At 49.6% G+C, this 23210-nt stretch overlaps 1 protein-coding gene across 1 annotated transcript in view; it reads right to left on the bottom strand.

The window, feature by feature from the left end:
- LOC117239461 (triokinase/FMN cyclase-like) overlaps positions 1–23210 on the bottom strand; it is a 90863-nt gene that overhangs the window by 52602 nt on the left and 15051 nt on the right. Inside the window, exons 4-5 of the mRNA XM_033505022.1 lie at positions 8076–8292; positions 766–1011 (exon numbers count right to left, since the gene is read on the bottom strand). Of these exons, the coding sequence (XP_033360913.1) occupies positions 766–1011; positions 8076–8292 (463 nt within the window). The remainder of the gene's footprint in view (positions 1–765; positions 1012–8075; positions 8293–23210) is intronic.

The raw sequence follows: 23210 nt of genomic DNA, 5'->3' as shown, positions 1-23210 counted from the left end.
TGTTACATCCATTAATTTGTTGGAATAAAGTATATATTGTAACTTGTTACATCAGTGTTATAATCAGTTCAACCACCTCTATTATCCTAAACGAAATGGGGGATTGATCATTTCGTGACGTCGATGATCTAATCGTAACGGGAATTCACGACTCCCATCGACGCGATTGTCACGTAAAGTTGATGCTTGGATTGTAGTAAGAAGGCTGAGTCGTAACCCAACTACTAATTTTCCTTTATAAAACTTTATTATAAATTTTAACACTTACAAGAATAACACTGAACCGGAGGAAAGGGGTTGTATGAGAACAGCAACTAGAACAAGAGCAAGAACTGCCCGAGCTGGGTGAAGTCTCGGTTTATATACGTTTTGGTTTTAGGATGTTGAGGGGCTAGGTGTAGGTTATGATGTGGAAAAGTGTCCGAAGGTCGGGGGTCGATATCCTATCTCTGATGTGAACTAAGGTGCGTCACAGCCTTGGTGTATGCTATGATGATAAGATGGTGATGTGTCCAAAGGAGTCCGAAGTCAGCGGTCGATGTTTTATCACTGATGTAGGTTGAGATGTGATTGATGTCACACGATCTATCGCGAACACGTCTCTCCGCGAACGGTTGATCAGTGACATATTATTATTTTTATTGGTGTGCGGAATTATAACGAACTAATTAAATTGGCCGGGATAAATACGTCAGGTAAGTATGAAATATGCAATATATGTCTTTGCATACAAAATTTATGTATAAATATTTGATTGTTACTTACGAAGATGTTTCACAACATCATAAACTACAATTCCTTGTTCCAGTTGACTTAACGCTCCGAAGTTATTAATGATAACTGCAACTGAGTCTCCACTCTTCAAAGATAATGCCTCGCGTAAGCGTTTGAGCATGAATGCAACTATTTCACTGCAGGGTTTCAATTTCATTTTTTCATATCCAGCCTCTCCATGAATTCCCTGACCAACTTCGATTTCATCGTCTCCGAGCTCGAACATTGGAGATTGGCCTAAAAAAGTTAATATACGCCGGCGTGGAAAATTAAAGGATCGCTAAATTTTCGATAATAAAAATTGTCTATATTCAAGTTATTGTAATTTCATGAGAAAAATCATACTACAATTCATTTCGGCTTGTAAACCTGCTCTTCGGCAATTTTAAACACAAGACTTCCTCTTTCACAATTCTATATTTTTCAGAGATGTTTTTACCTCGTGTAATGAATACAAGTATGTGAAAGTAGATATGCTTTTTTTCTTCAACAATTTTATAAATTCAAACAACTCTATGCAATTTGCAACATCTTATTCCAGATTCGTTTTAAGATAATTTTGTAAAAAGAAAGATTTTGTAAAAAGAATCCCCTTTACAATGATTTTAAAAAATTGACGCACCATGTTTTCACCGTTTCATGGCATTTTAAATGAAAAGTGAGCTGCGCCATCATTCAAATAATTCAAAGTACACCACGAGGTAATGTGGAAGGAAGGTAATATGTGTGTGTTTAATGTGTGTGTATTGCACTAAATAGTGTGTACGATGCACGTATAATGTGTGTGTTTAGTGCACGTGCAGTCTGTGTGTACGTGAGTGTGTTTACAAGTGAGTATTACCTAGTCATTGCATTACACCTTCTTGACATTGCTCCTTCATATTAATGATTCGCTAGATTAATTCTTAAGGAATATCTGTCCACAGCCCTCAAAGTACATCTCCCAAAGTATCACGATATGTTTTCTCTGATTTTGTAGTCGGCCTCCAAGAATAAAAATTAATACGTGGGAACAAGAGCATGCATGAACGACGCAAAGAAGTCATAAGACAATGGAAAGATAATATAATAAATACCTTTCAAGCACACTAAATACTAAATACACGAGATACAAATTATACCGTGATGTATCCAGAGTTATACCAATACAGTTTTAAGACTCAGATTGAATTGCTATTTAAATTATGGATTTACGTCAAACTATGAATGTTTATACAGAATTTCAAATTCAAAGTCAAATATTCTGACTGAACCGTATTCTATTGATGATGAAATGATTGATGATGATTAATGATTGATGATGAAGATGAAAAACCTCAAAGAAACCATAGATTGCAACTCAACTGTAGCGGCACATGAGCGTAAAAAAGTTCAAGTAGGAATGGAAAATTCGAATCTGGGAGAGACCCATATTATTGTGCCTTTGAATACTAACGATTGTTTTGGTTTACAAGGTCTAGAGGCAAATGAACTCTGGACAGATTGTTATTGCCGTTTCTTGTAATCTTCAGCCGGAGTTAAATAAAAAAGTTAATTTTTTGTGGTAACGCCCGTCGATATAAATGTATGAACGTGCCTAGGACAAAGTATTATTATCTTTTATTCGATCGGCATAATATCATTGAGCGAGCAACGACTACACAGTATCTCTGTATCTGTACTTGTACTTGTACTAATTTTAATACAACTGGCTATTACGAATTTGTCCACTCGTTTCTTTATCAAACGAACCTACACGTTTAACCTTTAACGCTCCGACTTTTAATTGTGAATATCGACCGGCAACTTGCAAGTTTTTAAGTGTCAGATTTTAAATACTACAATGACATGTAAATAACAATATTAAAGTCATTCAAAACAATCTTTATTCGTCTCAGAAGTAATATAACTTTGATTACAATATTGTAGTATCGTGAACAAATGGCCTAAGAAATATCGAGTGAACCATAAACAATGTCACGAAAAAGCCTAAGTGCCGACAGGTCCATCAATATGTCGTCGATCCTTCAATCGAATAGTTATGTGGAAAAAAGACCTACGTGATCATGGCCACAGACGGTTGCGGAACACGTACATGCTGGGGCTATGAAAAAAGACAAAGGGATGCTTAAGGGAGAAAGAAGAATTAACAGGCAGTCGTAAGATAAGAAGTCAGAGTATAGTCAGCATTGTCGGAAAAAGTTGTTAGTGTTGTCGAAGAAGGTGATCCGCGTGAAAGAGAGCGTTGGAACCGTGGCGACAAGAGTTGTAAATTAACTATTTAGTTGTCTTAGTTATAGCACATTACTATATTTAGTTCACGTTAAATAACCATTTTTTTCTGTTTAATCCATTCTAAATAAGTAAAAAAATCCTATAACATTTATATTAATTATGATTGACTATTGTGTGGAATTTTTTAAAACATTCATTGGGATGCAAACCGAGGTTGCGTTCACAGGTCTCACAGTAGAAAACTGTTTGTTCTTTTACCGCATTACTTCCTTTTGGTAAACAAACAAAACACTTTTTCTTTCTCCCTTTCAGCAACTGATTTATTATATGGAGTTCCCCATCTAAACCTTGTTCCTTATCTGTTCCGGAAAGCCTGCCATACACATTGTGTAGTATCGTGAGTGAGAGGCCTGGGAGTTGGCGGGTGAATCGCGTGGAATATCGCGAGAGCCGAGGCGTTTGTTTTCGATAGGCGTTTGTTTTCGATCGCGTAGTTTTGGAAAGAGGAGGCCTACGTGATCTTGGCCACGAGCGGTTGCCAAGGGACGGGAAACAAGGAATCAACAAACGAGAGTTTGCGTGTGGCGTTGCCGAGAGAGTGTTGATTGCATTTTGTGAAAGTCGAGTCGTTATCTAATTATTTAGTTGTGCTGTTTTCTGTACGTTTGGTGTGAATAGTTCAGGTTGAACAACAATCGTCTTTTTCTGTCCGATTAACATCTGTATCATCCATTCCTTGTAAATATATTATATCACGATATTACACATTGTTATTCCGAAAGTTACTTACGAGCTGACTTACTAATAATTTCACAAACTTATACTGTGACAAAGCGCTTTCTCCTTTCCTTTCCTGAGAAATCTTGTAAAGTATATAAGCATTTATTATACTCGTTTCTAGTCCCCAAAAGAACCGTATTCTTCCACCATTTCAACGATTTTCACAGGAAACAATATGTTGATGCATATTGATCGGCTTTATCTACAGTGCTTGAGAGACACGCTTGGAGTAGAGCACTGCACATCGGTGGTGCTTGAGAGGCACACTTGGAACGTTAAGGGTTAATCCACTTCACTTTCAAGTGAATGAAATTCTTCAAAACTCTTTCAAAATACTATTGCACCATGAAGACGGGCACATGAAACTTATACCGAAATCTTCCAAACTAGGCAACGAACGACGATACTCATATAATTACCGCATCAATGCGACGCAACTGTCCAATCGGACCAATGGAAATAAAATTTATTAGATGCTTGGCTATTAGAGAACTGCTAGATATGATACAAAATATCGGCTGTCATGTCGTGTCCGACAGTCAAATCACGACCCTTGTACTTTGTAAGACGGGGGACAAGCGTTCTTTACCACTGATTGTGCATAACTGACTGTCGTGTCCGACGGTTGGATCACGGCCAAGGGTTGTCATAAAACGGGGGACAACACTGGTTTTGATGACTGCTCTTTCGCACCTCTGCTCCTCGTGTATAGACCACAACCTTCTAATTTCATCAGATAGAAGACAACAGCTCTTCAGGATTGATTCTTCGAATCTGTCCGTCGTGAGCACCGATTAGACCATGACCCTTGGTTTTCGTCAAATAAAAGACAACAGCTAATGGTCATTTCTCCCATCTGCCCGACTATTGATCTCTCAAGATGGGGGCGAAGGATAAAAGTTTGCTTCTTTTACCGAGGTGCTTATGACACTGTTGGATCTTCAAGAATTTCGGGGCCTAAACTTTAGGGTCTACATAGCAGTGTCATAAACCCATACCTTTTCAATGATCTTGAACTGTGCACATTATCCAAATCATCTCTATTCAGATTCAGATCCAGAGACTAGACAGGTCACTTCATAACATTCATTTTATAGTTCTTTAAATACTGTTTAAAAACATGAAAACACTGTTTTGGATCATTATCCACCTGATAAACATACTCCTTAGGCATATGCTTTATAACGAAAATCACATCATGTATTCTATAAGTCTCGTACCCTCTTGAGAAAAAGAAATTCCTTTAGCGATGTTAGATAGATGAAGCAAAATGCTGTATAAGCTACAACTGTAATGGAAACCACCCAGCAAGCTATAAAGACTGCGAAAACTGTTTCCATCGCTTCGAAGCAGAACATACGGCAGCTATCCCTCACAACAAGAGATTGCAGAACCAGGGCCAACATCAAACGTACAAATCGTATCGAACAATAACCATAGAAACAACAACATCTTTGGCAGCCGAAGTTATGCACAAGTAATTAACCAACACCACCCATTAACCACTCAACACCAACCAAAACCAAAACAACAACAGTAACGACGCTACAGAAATCAAGGAACTGCACAAGCAATACATCAAAAACACTGAAATGCTAACAAAAATGATAAGTGAGCAAAATGCAATACTCAGACAAAAAGCACAATAAATTACAGTCACGCTGCAACTACTTACAAACATGTTAAGTAAAAGATGGAAACGGACACAGTGAAAATAGCAGCTTGGAGCTCCAATGGCCTACAACAACGGGCCCACGAAACTAAAACAATTCTGTATAACAATAATATTACTTATTTCAGAAACACATTTCACACCAAAAAGCTACATGAAAATACCATATTACCCCATCTATGATACCAAACACCCCTCAGGAAAAGCACACGGAGGAACTGCAGCGATAATAAGAAACGATATCAAACACCATTAACATAATGAAACTAGTGTGGGACGCGTTCAAGCAACTACCGTTAAAATATAAACTAACAGCAATTACTTCCAGATGTCAGCAGTATATACACCACCGCGACATAAAATGGCATTTCAAAAATGAGAACAGTATTTTCAATCCTTAAGTGACAAATACATCGCTACGGGAGACTTCAATGCAAAACACACGCCATAAGGCTCAAGAATTAACACACCTCGAGGTAGAACACTAGAAGAAATATATTAGAACTAGTAATCTCAACATATTACCCACAGGAAAGCCAACATACTGGCTGACAGATCTAAAGAAAATTTCTTTCTTGCTTGATTTTGCAGTTATAAAGGGACTATACGCAAATAAATTAAAAATAGCACCCAGTCTTGAGCTTGGCTCCGATCATACATCGATAATAATGGAATACACAAGCAGACCAATACTTTACAGCAATCCAGAGTCGCTTTGCAATATAACTACCAAATGGCAAACGTTTAAAGAACTAATTGAGAGCAAAATCAACTGCAATGTTCCACCAAAAACACCCGACAACATCGAACAGGTAGTAGCAACATTGACAGAAATTATATAAGAAGCAGCGTGGACAACTACTATTTATGAACCAAACAACAGGCAAACAAAAATAATTCCAACAGACATCTTTGACAAAACCAGAGAAAAAGAAAAGCGAGAGCAAAATGGCAAAAACATAGAACAGATGAAAACAAAAAATGTCCTCTTCATGGACATTGAGAAAGCATTTGACAAAGTAAACCATGAAAACCTCTTACAAACGATCGAAAAACATTTCCCGGAACAAATCCATCACTTACTCAAGTCATACCTACACAACAGTACCTTTGTAATAAAAATAAAAGATGTATATTCTGAAATAAAAGACATCAAGGCAGGGGTACCGCAAGGAAGCGTCTTGGGGCAAATATTATACACATGTTGCGGCACTCGACAGCAACTAGCATCGGACGACGGCAGCGCTGTGGTTAGCGCCTTAGGTTACGAACGTTCGGGAACCGGGTTCAAATCCCGATTAGCGGAGTCCGATTTTTCTTTCCACGACGTCTAAATTAGAAGAAAAGTAGCAGTACTCTAGCAGCGACATTTACACCCGCAGCAGAATCTATCTCGGCCTCTATATCAGCAGTAGCACTATCACCACAACTATCTCCACCTCACACACTATACACAGCCAACATATCAACCATTACCAAGAGAAAACTACTGACATTCGCGAATGACACGGCTATACTAGTCAGGCATACTAATTCAGAAACAATAGTCACATTACTACAAGAGTACATAGTAAAAATATAAAAATGGCTATAAGATAAATAAATAAAAGCAAATCCCAGTAAATGCAACCATATTACATTTATGCTAGGAAAACGGAAACCATCAAATATCCAAGTGAATGGCACGCATTTAACACAAACAAGGCAAGTTAAATACCTGGGACTACACTTAGACACACAAATCTAGGCGGAAACAACATACTAAATCAATTATGGACAGAAAAAGAATGGACAGATGTACTGGCTAAATAGTCGAAACTCTAAACTCAGCATAGAAAATAAACTAAAAATCTACAAAACGATAATAAATCCGATTTGGTCGTACGAAATACCGCTATGGAGAACAGCAGCAGTGAGTCACAAGTAAACTAGAGTCGCTACAATCGAAGATACTGACGAGAATAGTCAACGCCCCATAATATGTCAGAAACGAGGATATATTCCAGGACTTAAAAATACCAACGGTCAAAGAAGAAATCGGTAGATACGCAAAAAATACAAGGAAAGAACGGTAACACATTCAAACAAGCCGGCTGCTGAAGCGAGCAAAACTCTCATAGATAGAAGACTAAAAAGAAAACACCCCATTGACCTCACTATGGAAATAAAATAGTCAAACTGGAATATGATATCCCGCTGGGGTAGCACATGTTATATAGCAATTAAGGTAGAAAAATTTACCAAATGTTCAGCTGGACAAATTGTAAAGTACGAATGAAATATTAAAAAGGAAAAACGTACGCCTTCTTCCGCGTAACTATTCGGCTAAAGAACTGACCGTTGGCATATTGAAGTTTCCGAACCCTTTCAGTCTGTCTGCACATAGGCTTTCTCTCATCATTATGTATGGTTCATCCGATATCATCCTCCAGCCTACCTAGGTTACATTACTTTACGTCTCTTATATAAAAATATGCATTTTTATGAACATCCTCAGAGTAATTATGATGTAGTTACTAATAATGGTAAGATGGGTATGATTTAAAGTAAATAAGTATATAACATTTATGATTGAGAATATAACAAAACAATTTGTTCCAATTACATCTTGTGTAAGTAATATCTGGATACTAACCGGGTATTGCACATGCTGTTAACCCAACCGAATAAGTGGCTATATTTTGCAAAACATCATGTGCAGTTTTAGTCACTTCTTCAAGTGATAGCCCTTGTTCTGCTAACGCACCAGCTATTTTCATAACAAATATTATTCCCGTTAAACCACGCTTGCCAGCGACACCTTGCTCCTCCTTCGGTATACTACAGTCTTCATTTACAATTACTTCCGAAATCTAAAATGTTAAATAGAATAAGTTACACTAAATTACAAATACAATACAATAAAATACAAATAAAATACAGTTCAATACAATAAAAATACAATAAATTACATATGTTAAATAGAAACAATTACGATTGTCTATTACACTAAGCAGGACAGCGAGCTTGATTTTGTGTATCACTGTCGGCTTGCAAAGCTGCATATTTTCTACTACGTCGGGTGACTCTTACACGGTGCACATAGAATTAAGCAATAATCCTAAGGAACTGTCATAAAACAAGGCTTTTTTATTTACCGTTAAGGCCGGCAAGTCCTTTTTTTTTATTTGGAAGAATTTTTACAATCAGTTCTCATTGAGAATTATAAGTAAATTATTCTGGCGTGGTACTATATCGTGTATAATAGGTGATTATCGTCTGTTTGATTCTGGCTGAATCTAATGTTTAAATCTAGAGGGTAATGTCTTTTTATTCTGCTGATCTGATCCGTCGTGTCACGTAATAGAGTAACTAATGGGTTTTGGTGGTTGTTAACTCTTATGTTATATCTGTAATAACGAAACTACTTTAATTAGTTTATTAGTGATAAGTAGATTGAACAGGTGTTAATTGAACAGAGAATAATGTTTGTTAAACATGAACTGATCGCAGCAAACACATAATAATTAACACAACTGAATAATTAATTAACGACTCTCATCAACGCAATCCGCACTCTCTGACATCTCAACTCATACTACTGTTAATTCGTTTATTGTCCCCTAGCAACCCCTTGTCTTTTGTCTTAGCCTCACTACGTACATGCTCAGCAATCGCTCGTTTATAATTCACACGACACACCCCAGACCCCTCATTCATGATACCACATATCTATTACTGAATTTGGATATTTCTTCTTTAACTGTGGGTATCTTAAGGTCACGATGTATTGTTTTGCTGGTAACATACCAAAGTGCATCTATTGTAATATCATAAGGTAGTTTGAACTGATCGGTTGAAAGGTTGGTAGGTAGAGATCGGTTGGGGAGCACGAGGCGGGCATGGGTTCCCGGGGCATAGGACCATGCCCTGGGAAACCCCGATGGATCTGATGTTCTCTTACAGTCGGGTGGCGGCCGATTGGTGCCCTTGGCACCCGTCGGTTCGCCGACCCGGTGCGGAGAAGTTGGTGGGCCCATGCCTGTCAAGACCACTCAACTCACCTTCTCGCGGGGCTCCCTGTCGCCCTGCACCGACTTCGACCGGGGCAGGGCGCGAAAGAGTGAGTGGCACCAGGACGGAGACTTCGACGACGACCTTGGCGAAAACAAAAGAACCAACATGGATATGGAGAACATAAACGACAAAGTTTACGGTGCAGGGGAGGGATACCCCAGTACCGGCGCAGTCGTGGGTAGTGAAGTGGGCCCCGCTGCGTCGATATCTCGCGACCACGGCCGTTCGGGGGTGGACCGCCAGGCCCCCGGACGCGTTTCTTCGACTGGCGATGGAACAGGAGCGAGGAGAAGGATAACAACGGGAGGACATCCAGAGGATAACAGGACGGAGACCGCGGAGGAGCTTCCGAGGAAGGCGACGAGACGTTCGCTGAGAGCCGCGGACAGGTCCGAGTACGTCTTTCTCGCGCCGGCCACGATGGACGATGGTACGTCACCGGTGGCGGGAGGATCGCGGGGGCTGGCGAAGTCCGACGACGAGGAGTCGGTCGCCTCGGTCGCCTCGCGTTCGTCGCTGGCTTCGATGGCGTCCAGGAGTAAGAGGAAGAGAGTAGCAGCCACAACCCCGGAGGTGTCCGAAGAGTTGGAGGTGCAGATGAGGACGAGCTCCCCGGCGGAAATCAGCGCGGGCCTGACGATGCACGTGACTGAAATCATGCACGTCGCGACGACGTCGTCGAACCTGAAGGGGACTTACATCAGATCCCTGAAGAACGCGGCGAGCTACATCACCGCCGCCTGGAACGCGGAATCCGCTAGGAGGGAGAGGCCAGCGCGAGGCACCGACGACGTGGACGCGAGGCTGTCCGTGCTGGAGGGGGAAAACGCAGCCCTCCGCCAGGAACTGAGGAGACTGGCTGCTCGCATCAACGAGTGCCCGCGATGCGCCGACGCGGCGCCCGAATACGTCCGCCCCCCGTGGGAAGGCGGAAACGACAGAACGCGTCTGGACGCCCTGGAAAGAGCGGTCCGAGAACTGGGACCCTTCATTCTCAGGACCATCGAAGAACGATTCGGGGACACACGGTGGCAACGCACCCCCGAAGCACGACCCAGCGGGGACCGCCCCGTCGACCCTCCCGCCGCCCAACCGACGCCGCCCCGAAGGGAACAATTAGTGTGAGCGGATAAAGGCTCGGCTTGGGGCCGACCGCGCCATTCCTGGAGTATAAAACTCATACTGGCTTCGCTCTATAGATGTTCGGTATTTATTATCCACTTCCTGACGGCCAATGCCCGGGGAACGGCGCGCAGGTGGTCGGCGCGCGACTTGGAAAAACCCTGCCCTCTCCTTTCGGGTCATTGGACAAGTTGAACCTGCCCTTTCGGGCGGCAGCTCGCTTAGCCGGCGCGGCGCGATGCGCGCATCTCGCCGCGCCGTTACCAGCGGGGGCCACGAGGAGGCGGAGCTGCCAGCGTGTTGCTCGGTCCCAGCAGGTTGGCTTTCCAGCCGATTATTCCCTGCACCGTCACAGTACTCATTTGCATGAGTACCGCCTGCGCCGACGGTCGCAGGGAGTCCGTCCTAGATCTTCCTTGCCTTTCCCTTTTCTTGTTCTTTTCTTTTGTGCTGTTTCTTGCTTTTTTTGTTCGTTTGTATTGCGTTTCTCTGTTTAGGGTCCGGTGTCTTCGTTGGTCTCTGTTTCTCTCAGCGTCGCGGGTTCTTCTTCTTCTTCCTCTTCTTCTTCTCCCCCTCTGCGCTGTTGGGGCGGTCTCCGTGCCAGCCTTGTACTCCGTCTTGGAGGCCGGTCTGTCGGTCCACCCGGCTGTGGTGCTCCTCTCCCTGAGTTTCGTCCATGTGGCAGGGGTCCCTCTGCCTCTCTCGGAATTCCCCTTTTCTTCTCCTCCTTCGTTCGCAGGACACTCCTTGTGAACTGGAGGAAGTGGGGGTATACGTCCTTCGTTATAAACTCCCACTTTTCTTTTGGCCAGTCTAGCTTTAGTTCGCGTATCGCGTTCCGCAGTGTTTGACGGTCTTCTTCGAAGAGAGGACATTCCTCGAGGATGTGGTGGGGGGTTTCCTCGTTGCCGCAGTCGCACGTGTCCACTTCGCTCAGGCCGAACGTCTTGAGTTTGCTGTTAAAGTCCCCATGACCGCTGATGAACTGTGTCATATAGTGGTCGGGTCTCACCCAGCGATTCCCAAGCCTGTCCTTAATGCTGTCGAAATACTCATGGGTCGTTCTTCCCTTGCTCGTGGTCTGCCAGCGTTCCTGCCACTTCTCTATTGTTTGCCTGGCGATTTCCTTTTCGCTGCTCGCGTAGTCTTGGCCTTTTTTCCATCTGTATTTCCTTGTTCGGGCTTCGATGAGGAGGTCGATCGGGATGACTCCGGCGGTGACCTGGAGGGCCTCTGTTGATGTTGTTCTATAGGCCTTTGTCACTCGGAGGAGTGCCGTCCTCTGCGATCTTATAAGCCTGCTCCTAGCTTTGCCTTTCAGCAGGTCGCTCCAGCCGGCTGCGGCGTATGTGGTTATCGGCTCGAACAGCCCTTTGTACAGGGTACGCATGGCCGCGTGTCCGAGTCCCCACTTTGCCTTGGCCACTCTCGCGAGGCTGTTGAATAGTTTCTGGCATTTTTCCGTGGTCTCGTGTACATGCCTGTTTATTTTCAGGCCGCTTTCTAGGTACACTCCCAGGTACTTGATCGCTGGTTTCATTCTTACACCTCTGCCATCGATCCTGATGATCGGCGGCCGCTCCGCATCCAGCTTGCCCTTAAGAAGTAGCATTTCTGTTTTCTCCGCCGACAGCGTGAGTTTCTTTCTGGCGCACCACGTAGCAACGCGCGTGACTATATTCTGTCCCTTCTCTTGGAGTTCGGTCCTCGCGTTCCCTGCGACCAGGATCACTATGTCGTCCGCATACGCGACCGGTTCACACTCTGCCGCGCTTGCCGTAAGTTCGGCCAGCAGGTCGTCGAATACTAGGTTCCAGAAACTTGGACCCAGTACCGACCCCTGCGGGCATCCCATCGTGACGGGTTTGCTGACCGTGTCATTTTCCCCCGCGATTCGCACGGCTCTGTCCGAGAAGTAGCTCCTCGTCAGTCTATATAAGTTGGCGGGGCAGTCTCTTCTTTTTAGCTCGTGCAGCACGTTGGGCCACCACACGTTGTCGAACGCTCCTGATATGTCGAGTGCGATTGCGAGTACGTACTTTTCATCGCTCATTCGCTCGACTATCTCGCGGAATTTTGCGATCGCGTCCACTGTAGATCTTCCGGGTCGAAATCCGTACTACCTGTCCGAGGACAAGGTGTGGTCGTGGAATATGTTTGCCATCCTAGTAGCCATCAACCTTTCCAGTAACTTGCCCACCATTGATAGTAGGCAAATCGGCCGGTAGGACTTCGGGCTACTCTTATCCCGTTCCGGTCCCTTTGGGATAGTGATGACGTTTCCCAATTTCCAAGCCTTTGGGAAGACTCCCCAGGTGAGGCAGCTGTTCATGAGCCTGAGGAGTTCCTGATGGATACCACCCCAGGCGCGACTGAATTACTTCGGCCTCGACTAAGTCGGGTCCGGGACATTTCCCCTTCGCTAGTCGTTTTACGGCGCCGCTGAGTTCCTCGTAGCGGAACTCTGGGGTGTCCTCGACATTCGGAGGGGTCGTACTTTCTCGTCTGATCGCTGTCTGCTCCGGCGTGTCCGTTTCTTCCTCGTCGTCGGGTAGCAGGGCGGTCAGCATCGTCTCCGCGGTCGTTCGCCAGTTGGAGGTTTCCCCTTGTGGCGTCCGCAGAGTCGACACTGTTTCTTCCCTTCTCAGCTTGCCCGTAGCTGTTCGGTAGGCAATGCCCCAGGGTTCTACGTTGCCCTCCTTCGTTACGAATTCTCTCCAGCTGCGTATCTTGGCCTTGGTGATTGCCCTTACGTACTCTTTCCTGATTTCTCTGTACCGCAGCTTCTCCTGCTCCCTCGTTGCGGGATCCCTGGTCCCTTGGTATTTTCTCCTCGCCCGGTAAACTTCCCTCTTTGCTCGTGTGAGCTCAGGCGTCCACCACGGCACCGATCTGTGATACCATTTCTTCCTCGGAATGGCGGCATTGCAGGCTCTTATGAGGACTTCCTGCATCTGCTCGGCCATTCGTTCAACCTCGTTCGGCTGCCGGGGGGTTGTCTCACGGAGTGTCTCCTTCTCCTCCATGATCACTCTTTGGAAAACCTCCCAGTTGGCATGCCGAGTGTTGTATCTCCTCTCCTGAAGCTGCGGCGGAGTACTCCCTTTGTTAAAATCAAGGCGCGTCTCCAGTATCCTGTGATTGCTGGAGGTTCCGTCCTCGTGTACTCTCCATTCCTTCACGAGCGGTATTGCTTCCGGAGTCGCCATAGTCAAGTCTATATTCGATCGTCCTCTCGTCGTCTCGAATGTGTATGCTTGTCCCGGTTTGTTGAGGATGTGGAGGTTATATTGTGCGATGATAGCCTCCAGAGCCTCACCTCTGTCGTCGATGTCCCTGCTGCACCACAGCGGTGATTTGGCGTTGGAGTCCAGGCCAATGATGGCTTTCTTCCCTCTGAGCCTGTTTAGTACTTTGTCTAATTGCTCGAGGCCGACTTCAATGTTCTCGGTCGGCGGAAAGTACTGGCTAACGAAGTATATGTCCGTCTCTCCATCGCTTACTTGTACACAAGCGCAGTACGTTGTACATAGTCCGGCGATTTCAAGCGGCGTTAACTCCTTCGATTTGACTCCTACTGCTGCCATTGGTGGGTCGCCCTTCGATCCTCGACAGGCGATCGAGATTCCTGTTCCGAGTCCGGGTATTTTCCCATCGATGCTGTATGGCTCTTGCATTAGCAAGATTTCGTCGCCATCAGCCTCCATCTGCGTCCTGATTTCGTGGGGGACGGTTTTGGATCGCTGCATGTTGTGTTGCAGGATCCTTATACCCCTTCTGCCCCCATGTCCTCTTCCATTCTTGTTTGGGACTTTACTCATAAGTGGTACGTGAGATGCTTATTTCCAACGCCTTCTTGTACATAGGGCAGTCTACGTTAGAGGCCGCGTGATCGCCTTTTTTCCCTGCCTTCTTGCAGTTAACGCAGCCGGCGTTCTTGTTTTTGTTCGTGCACTCCTTAGTGCTATGTCCGCTTTCTGCGCAGTGTGCGCAGATTTCATAGCCCAAGCGGCAGTATTTTGCCACGTGCCCGTAGCCTTGGCACTTGTAGCAGCGGCTGACGGCTATGTAATCCCGAACCCGGCAAGCATTCCACGAGATGAATATCTTGCCGGTTAGTAATTTATCTCTTACCTGGGGGGGTACTTCCAGTACCCAGTTAGTTTCCTGGGAGTCCTTGCGGCCTGTTCTGAAACAGAATTTAATGGCTGCGACGTCTTCGTCTGTTAGTCTCTCCTGGTTCTGCTTCTTGATGCAGCCCGTTATTTCCTTCTCCGGCATTTCCCGTGGTACATCGTACAATATTACCCGGGGCAGCCTCCTCTGCGGTGTGCTGGTTTTTAGGCCGGCCTCCTTTAACTTGGCGTTCTCCGTGAACGCTTTTAGGCCTTCAGGATCCGCCGTTTCCACTACTAGTCCGTTTCCGCTGATCTTCTTCACTGCGGTGATCTGGATACCCCTCTTCCGTGGGTTCACCAGCGTGAAGACTGCCTCCCGCGCTTCCTCGCTCGTTTTTATCTCAGATTCTGACGACTCCGGTCGGATTATCACCGCGTTTGTAGGTGGTTTGACTGCGATTTGCCCCACCATACTGTTCTTCATCTTTACCTTTTCCGCATAGGAGGGCTGCTTTGGCTCCATCCTTGTTTTGACTGCCGTTTCAAGCCGCTTGCTTGTTTGTAGCGTCTTGTTGACGGCACTCAGTATCGCCATTCCTTTCTTCTCCGCGCCGGTGCTCTGGTCCAGCTTCCCGGTGAGGTAGCTATTGTGGAGTAGGAGTTCTTCCACTATTCCTCTCATATCTCGGAAGTACCGCATGATAGTTGCGGTTTGCTCTTTGTTAACCTTCTTGTTTGGGTCCAAACAGAAGGCTAATACGCCCTTCTCTATTTCCCCTGCCTGTGCTCTTAACTCGGGCACAGCGCGGGGTTCGTCTGCTGCTACGGGCGATTGCTGCTGCTTCGCCTCTTCTCCTTTTTCTTTCTCCTCTGTTCTCTTTCTTTTCTCCTGCAGCGGGCTTTTCCCCTCCACCTTTTGCGTTTTCAGTGGTTGGAGAACCACTCTTGCTTTTGTAGCTGTTGGGGATTGACCCTTCGTAGCCATTCTGATCTTTCTTTTTTTTTTCTTTTCAGCCTTTTATCCCCGGAGCGTCGGCGCTTCCGCTACCGCCGTCTTCGGTAAGTCCCACCGTCGGTAAAACCCACCGTCGGTAAGACCCACCGTTGGTTACCTGTCTCACCGTCGGTAACCTGTCGCGGCGTCGGTAACTTATCCCACCGTCGGTAACTTATCCCACTGTCGGTAACTTATCCCACCGTCGGTAACTTATCCCACCGTCGGTAACTTATCCCACGTCGAAGGCGTAATGGCTGCACTAGTCAAGCACTTGCACTAGCACTTCTCTGTGTTTCAAAACTGGCTGCTTTTTGCTGTGTCTTGATGTGTCACTTTACGAACGTGGCACTTAGACCGCAGCGTGTTGCTTTGCGGACGTGGATACACTAGGTATCGCTGCGAGCGGCTTAACGAACACCTGCACTGAGTCCCCCGGCGTATCGCTTTACGAACGCGGACGCTAGGCCCGCGGCGTGTTGCTTTACGAACGTTGGCGCGCAGTTGCAAAGTAGCCCGTGCGGCGGCGCTGCAGTCGCGCGTCCCAAGATGTCTTCCACTCTGCCCTAACCTCCTCCACGTTTTTCTCCGTCCTCACACGCTTCTATAAAAGCGATCTCCACTGTACTTTATTACTACTTTCCTTCCAAAGCACTTCCACTCCACTTTTGCGTTATTTTTTCGCACGATTTCTTAACTTTCCCGCAAGAACTCGAACACTGAGTACGGAGCGACGTGAACGCGTGCACTCAGTATGCCGCCATCTTGTGGACTCCCCCGAAGGGAACAGGAGGACGGCGGATGGGAGCTGGTGGAGACGAAGAAGAAAAGGAGGAGAAGTAGGAAGAAGGCGAACGGGGCGAAGGCAGCCGCCGCCGCCGCCGCCGGAGGAGAGGCGGCAAGGAAAGGACCGACCGCGCCACCACCGACGCGGGTACGGCAGCAGCAGCAACCTCAGCCCGGCAGGACGACGGGCGCACCGAAGGCAAGCGCCCCCGCAACGCAGAAAGGACCACCGCGGACACCCAAGGTAGTCACGCCCCCTCGCGCACCGCGAACATCTGCGGTGACCCTGACGTTGAACGTCGTACGCCGACGTCCTGGAAGCAGCAAGAACGAGGATCCCGCTATCGGAACTCGGCATGGAGCCCTCGAGATGAAGAAGGCGATGACGGGCGCCATCATAATACAAGTCCCCGGAGACAAGGACAGGGGAAAGGCGACGCTACTGGCGACGCGGCTGGCCGAGACGCTGAACCCGACGGCGGTGAGAATCGCCACACCGACCAGGATGGCGGAGCTACGTGCGACCGGGATAGACATCTCGGTCAAGAAGGAGGAGCTGCGAAGAGCACTAGCCTCGGCGGCGGGATGCGGCAGCGCGGAGGTGCAGGTGGGCGAAATCGGCGCCACCAGAGGCGGCCTCGGGTCGGCATGGATCAAGTGTCCGGCAGCAGGAGCCCGCAAGCTGGCCCAGGCGGAGAAGATAGCCCTGGGCTGGTCAACAGCGAGGATAAGGGCCATACCGAAGCGGCCGTTGCAGTGCATCAGGTGCCTGGAACTGGGGCACGTGCGCGCCACCAGCGTATCCGGCGAAGACCGAGGGCACCTGTGCTACAGGTGCGGCGGGAGCGGACACCGCGCCAGAGACTGTCCCGCCTCCGCTCCCAAGTGTCCGCTGTGCGAGTCGCTCCTCGGACACGCGGCCATGCGTACCCTGTACAAAGGGCTGTACGAGCCGATAGCCACATACGCCGCAGCCGGCTGGAGCGACCTGCTGAAGGGTAAAGCTAGGAGCAGGCTTATAAGATCGCAGAGAATGGCACTCCTCCGAGTGACAAAGGCCTATAGAACAACATCAACCGAGGCCCTCCAGGTGATCGCTGGAGTCATCCCGATCGACCTCCTCATCGAGGCCCGAACAAGGAAATACAAATGGAAAAAAGGCCAAGACCACGCGAGCAGCGAAAAGGAAATCGCCAGGCAAACAATAGAGAAGTGGCAGGAACGCTGGCAGACCACGAGCAAGGGAAGAACGACCTACGAGTACTTCAACAGCATCAAGGACAGGCTTGGGAATCGCTGGGTGAGACCCGACCACTATATGACACAGTTCATCAGCGGTCATGGGGACTTTAACAGCAAACTCAAGAAGTTCGGCCTGTGCGAAGTGGACATGTGCGATTGCGGCAACGAGGAAACCCCCCACCACATTCTCGAGGAATGTCCTCTCTTCGAAGAAGACCGTCAAACACTCCGGAACGCTATACGCGAACTTAAACTAGACTGGCCAAAAGAAAAGTGGGAGTTTATAACGAAGGACGTATACCCCCACTTCCTCCAGTTCACAAGGAGTGTCCTGCGAAGGAAGGAAGAGAAGAAGAGGGGGATTCCGAGAGAGTCAGAGGGACCCCGGCCACACGGACAAAACTCAGGGAGAGGAGCACCACAGCCGGGTGGACTGATAGACCGGCCTCCAAGACGGAGTACAAGGCTGGCACGGAGACCTCCCCTACAGCGTAGAGGGGGAGAAGGAGATGAGGAAGAAGAAGTAGAAGAAGAACCCGTGACGCTGACAGAAACAGAGACCAATGAAGACACCGGACTTTAGACAGAGGAAGTGATACAAGCGAACAAATGCAAGGAAAAAGCACAAAAGAAAAGAAAGACAAGGGAAAGGCAAGGAAGATCCAGATCCAGGACAGATTCCCTGCGACCGTCGGCGCAGGCGGTACTCACGCAAATGAGTACTGTGACGGTGCAGGGGATAATCGGCTGGAAAGCCAACCTGCTGGGACCGAGCAATACGCTGGCAGCTCCGCCTCCTCGTGGCCCCCGCTGGTAACGGTGCGGCGAGATGCGAGCATCGCGCCGCGCCGGCTAAGCGAGCTGCCACCCGAAAGGGCAGGTTCAACTTGTCCAATGACCCGAAAGGAGAGGGCAGGGTTTTTCCAAGTCGCGCGCTGACCACCTGCGCGCCGTTCCCCGGGCATTGGCCGTCAGGAAGTGGATATTAAATACGAACATCTATTAGCGAAGCCAGTATGAGTTTTATACTCCAGGAATGGCGCGGTCGGCCCTAAGCCGAGCCCTTATCCGCTCACACTAATTGTGCGAGTCGCTCGGGGCGCCCGCGAATCACAGGATGGGTGGAGAGGCATACAACCCCCCGAAAGTCAAGAGGAGGAGACCGATCCGCCAACCAACAGCGGCAGCAGCGGCAACAGCAGCAGCAGCAGCAGCAGCAGCCGTCGCGGTAGGGACACCAGGAAGCGCCGCCGAACCAGCAGCAGCGGTGGATGGCCGGGGGGAGGCCATGGAGGTGACCGCGTAGTTCAAGCGCCTGCTGCAATGCAACCTCGGTAGGTCGAGAAGAGTGCAAGATCTGCTCGTCCAGACCATCCGGGAGAACGAGGTCGCCCTAGCGGCGGTGGCCGAACCGCATCGTATACCCGACTCGCCCAACTGGATCGGGGACCTGAACGGATCCGCAGGGATAACGTGGACGTCGGCCTCGTGCGTCTTGCTGGACCGTGGCAGCGGCTTCGTCGCGGTCGAGTGGCTAGGAGCGGCAGTGGAAGATGCCTTCCCCGCCAGATACTCGTCCTGGGGGACTTCAACGCCCACTCGACGCAATGGGGAAATCCCAGGACCAACTCCCGAGGAAGGATGCTCACCGACTGGGTAGCGGGTCTGGGGCTCCTGCTGGCGAACAGGGGCTCGGCGAGCACCTGCGTGGCGTGGAGAGGATCCTCGGTGGTGGACATCACGTGGGCTACCCCGGAGCGGCTCAGGCGAATCCGCGACTGGAGAGTGGCCGAGGGGGTGGAAACGCTGTCCGATCACCTCTACATACTGATGGAGGTGACCCTGGGGACCGAGGACGACGACGCCGGGAGGAGACGACGAGGACCGGGAGAGAACCGTCGCCGCCCGCCGCCGCCGCGATGGCGCCTCAAGGAGAGGGACAAGGAGATGCTGCGGGCGGCCACGATCGTGTCCGCCTGGAGCTGGGACGCCCGGCGGACGACCGAGCAGGGAAGCATCGACGAGGAGGCGGAGGAGCTCCGAAGATACATGACCGCGGCGTGCGACGCCTCGATGCCGCGCTCCGTCCCGGGGGGTGGACGAGACCGGGGAACGTACTGGTGGACCCCGGAGATCGCCGAGATGCGAGAGAACTGCGTTCGGGCCAGCAGAAGATTCCTAAGGGCCCGTCGTCGCAGACTGACGCGCGACGAGGAGGAGATCTCCCGCCACTACGAGGAGTACAGAGAGGCGAGACGGACTCTTCAGCGGGAGATCAAGACCGCGAAATCTCGGTGCTGGACGGAGCTGATCGAGGAGGTCGAATCTGACCCGTGGGGACGGCCCTACAAAGTGGTCACTAAGAAGCTACGACCTTCGGCGCCCCCGCTGACCTCGGACATGGACCCGACGCTGTTGGACAACGTCATCGGGACGCTGTTCCCGCCGGAAGACACGAACGCGAGCCGACCGGCGCCATCCTCCCCCTCCGTCGACGACGACGAGGAGGCGACGACGACGACCGCGACGGGATGGAGCGAGGAACTGCGAGTCAGCGACGAGGAACTCTTCGAAGCTGCCAGGAGGACGGCGTCCCGCGACGTGGCGCCAGGCCCCGACGGAATACCGGGCCGAGCGTGGGCGGAGTCGATCGTCACCATGGCTCCCCGCCTGCGACACCTGTTCGACAGATGCCTGGAGGAGGGCGCCCCGGATATGGTGGACGGCCAGGCTGGTGCTGCTACGGAAAGAGGGCCGCCCGCCGGACTCGCCGTCCGCGTACAGGCCAATATGCCTGCTGGACGAGGTGGGCAAGATGCTGGAGAGGATCATCGCCGCCCGGCTGGAGGCTCACATGACCGAGAGGACGCCTGGATGGCACGACAACCAGTACGGATTCCGCCGCGGCCGCTCGACCGTTGACGCGGTGAAGAGGCTGAGGACCATGGCAGAGGACAAGGTCTCCCGAGAAGGGGTGGCGGTGGCGGTGTCGCTCGACGTCACCAACGCCTTCAACTCTATCCCCTGGGGCAGGATCGTGGAAGCCCTGCGCCACTTCGAGGTCCCAGCGTACCTGGTAGGGATCGTTCGAGCGTGCCTCGCCGACAGATACATCGTCTACGCCGGAAGGGACGGGGAAGAAAGAAGACGGATCGAGCGCGGCGTTTCGCAGGGGTCGGTGTTGGGACCGATACTCTGGATCACAGCCTACAACTCGGTCCTCCGATGTCCGATGCCCCCGGTAGCGGGAATGGTGTGCTACGCCGACGACACCCTGGTCCTGGCCGGGGGACGATGGTGACACGACACGGCGAATCGCACGGAGGACGCCGTGGCATGCGCGGTGGGCGCCATTCGGAGGCTCGGCCTGACGGTGTCGCCGGCCAAGTCGGAGGCACTGTGGTTCTTCGACCAGCGACGAAGAGGAACACCTTCCCCCGGGCTGACGGTAAACATCAGCGGAGAAGAGATCCCGGTGAGACGACAGATGAAGTACCTGGATCTCACGATCGACAGCGGATGGACCTTCGGACCGCACTTCGAGCAACTGGTCCCGAAGGCGACGGCCGCGGCCAACGCCCTGTGCGGCCTCCTACCGAACATCGGCGGAGCAGGATCGAGAGTCCGCCGACTCTACGAGGGAGTAGTTAGGTCCCGAGTTCTCTACGGGGCACCCGTCTGGGCTGGAAGCTTAGCGACCAGTCGCCGCAGCGTGACCTTGCTGCGGAGGCTGCAGAAGACGACCGCTATTCGCATAGCGAGAGGCTACAGGACGACATCGTACGCGTCGGCGACCGTGCTAGCGGCGTCCCCCCCGTTCGAGCTGCAAGCCCTGGCGCTCGAACGCGTATACGAACATCAGAAGAACCCGACGTCATCGACCGCCGGCCAGCCGGCCTCGAACATCCGGGAGAAGGCGAAGAAGGAGACTTGGGAACGATGGCGCTCGCAGTTGATCCAGGAGGTCGCCTTGCGGCCGCACCGGGCCGTTCGCGCCGTGTTTCCCAACTGCGAGGCCTGGAGGGATCGAGGCGGAGCACCGCTGACCTTCAGGATGACGCAGGTGCTCACCGGCCACGGAGTATTCGGCGAGTACCTGCTAAGGATTCGGCGAGAGGCGACGTCCGTTTGCCACCACTGCGAGGAAGAGGAGGACACGGCGCAGCACACGCTGGAGTTCTGCCCGGCGTGGGCGGAACCACGACGCGTCCTACGGCTCGAAATCGGCGAGAGCTTAGCCCCCGAAGCGGTCGTCGCGGCCATGCTCAGAGGGCGCCAGGAGTACTCCGCTGTCCGCACCTACTGCGAGCAGGTCATGCTGGCAAAGGAGCGGGCGTAAAGAATCAGGGAACGAGCTCGCGACCTGTCCAGGACATCGCAGCACCCGAGGAACACGAGGCGCCACAGGGGCGCGACGCCGCTGTCACAGACGAAATTCGAGCAACTGTATATAACAAACCGAAATTCCGAACGCCTTATCGCGTGTGACCGTCCGGTCAGCACCCGTTCTCAGCCGCCTGAGTGGCATTCGATCACTCCAGCCGTTCTCCGAATTTTACACTAAGTATAAACAAAACCTTCTCCCACTCCAACGAATGGAAGAATATAAATGCTCCCTTCAAAATCATCCAGTCAGTCTAATAAAGAAATTCTTAACTAATCCAAGCATCGAAAGTGTATCATCGCGAACCGAAAAAATTGTATAAATTGAGTAAAAAAATAAAAAGAACTTAATCTCCTTTTCGGAAATTAACAAGTTCCTTATTTTTACCTAAATTTTACACGACATTTTTGGCGATCCTGCCAGGATCTATTCACTTCAGTGCAAACGAAATTACGATTTCGGCGTACGCGCATCATTGAAGATCGAAGGATCAACGGACCCAGTGCGAATCTTTGCTACTACGAAGCCCTGCAGCAACTTTCAACGTTCCACTACGGTGAAACTAAACGAGAGGACTACGGTCAGCGCAGAGCAAGCCTACGAATAAGATTCGGAATCTAGAACCAGCCAGAGAGGAAACATCCCTGAGACTCCTCAACGGTCATAGCTACTACGGTAAGCTGAAAAATCTGGATTCATTTTCACGATACCGTGTGAGAAAACCCAGTTTCTCAAGCGCTTCGAGTCCAAATAGCAACAGTAGTTCAGACTCAATAAGCTCAATTAGAATCATGCCCACATCACGAAAAGACAAAGTCGAAACTATTGAAACCGTTTCTACAAACGGAGGTACGGACAATTCGATTCGTGCCATACTCGACGTGATACAAAAACAAATTGAAATTCTTGCGCAACGTGTAGAAGAGACACAACGGACGGCCGACAGTGAAAATAAGAAGCGTGCAGCGGAAATAGAACTATTAGGCAAAAATATCTCTAAAATAAAAATAGGACGCGACGCTACTACAGAACTAGGCTCCCTTATTACTATGGACGAATCTGTTGCCG

The sequence above is a fragment of the Bombus vosnesenskii genome, unplaced genomic scaffold, assembly GCF_011952255.1.
Source record: "Bombus vosnesenskii isolate JDL3184/JDL3185 unplaced genomic scaffold, Bvos_JDL3184-5_v1.1 scf7180000014015, whole genome shotgun sequence".
Classification (NCBI taxonomy): Eukaryota; Metazoa; Arthropoda; class Insecta; order Hymenoptera; family Apidae; genus Bombus; species Bombus vosnesenskii.
This window is presented reverse-complemented; position numbering and strand designations above follow the sequence as displayed.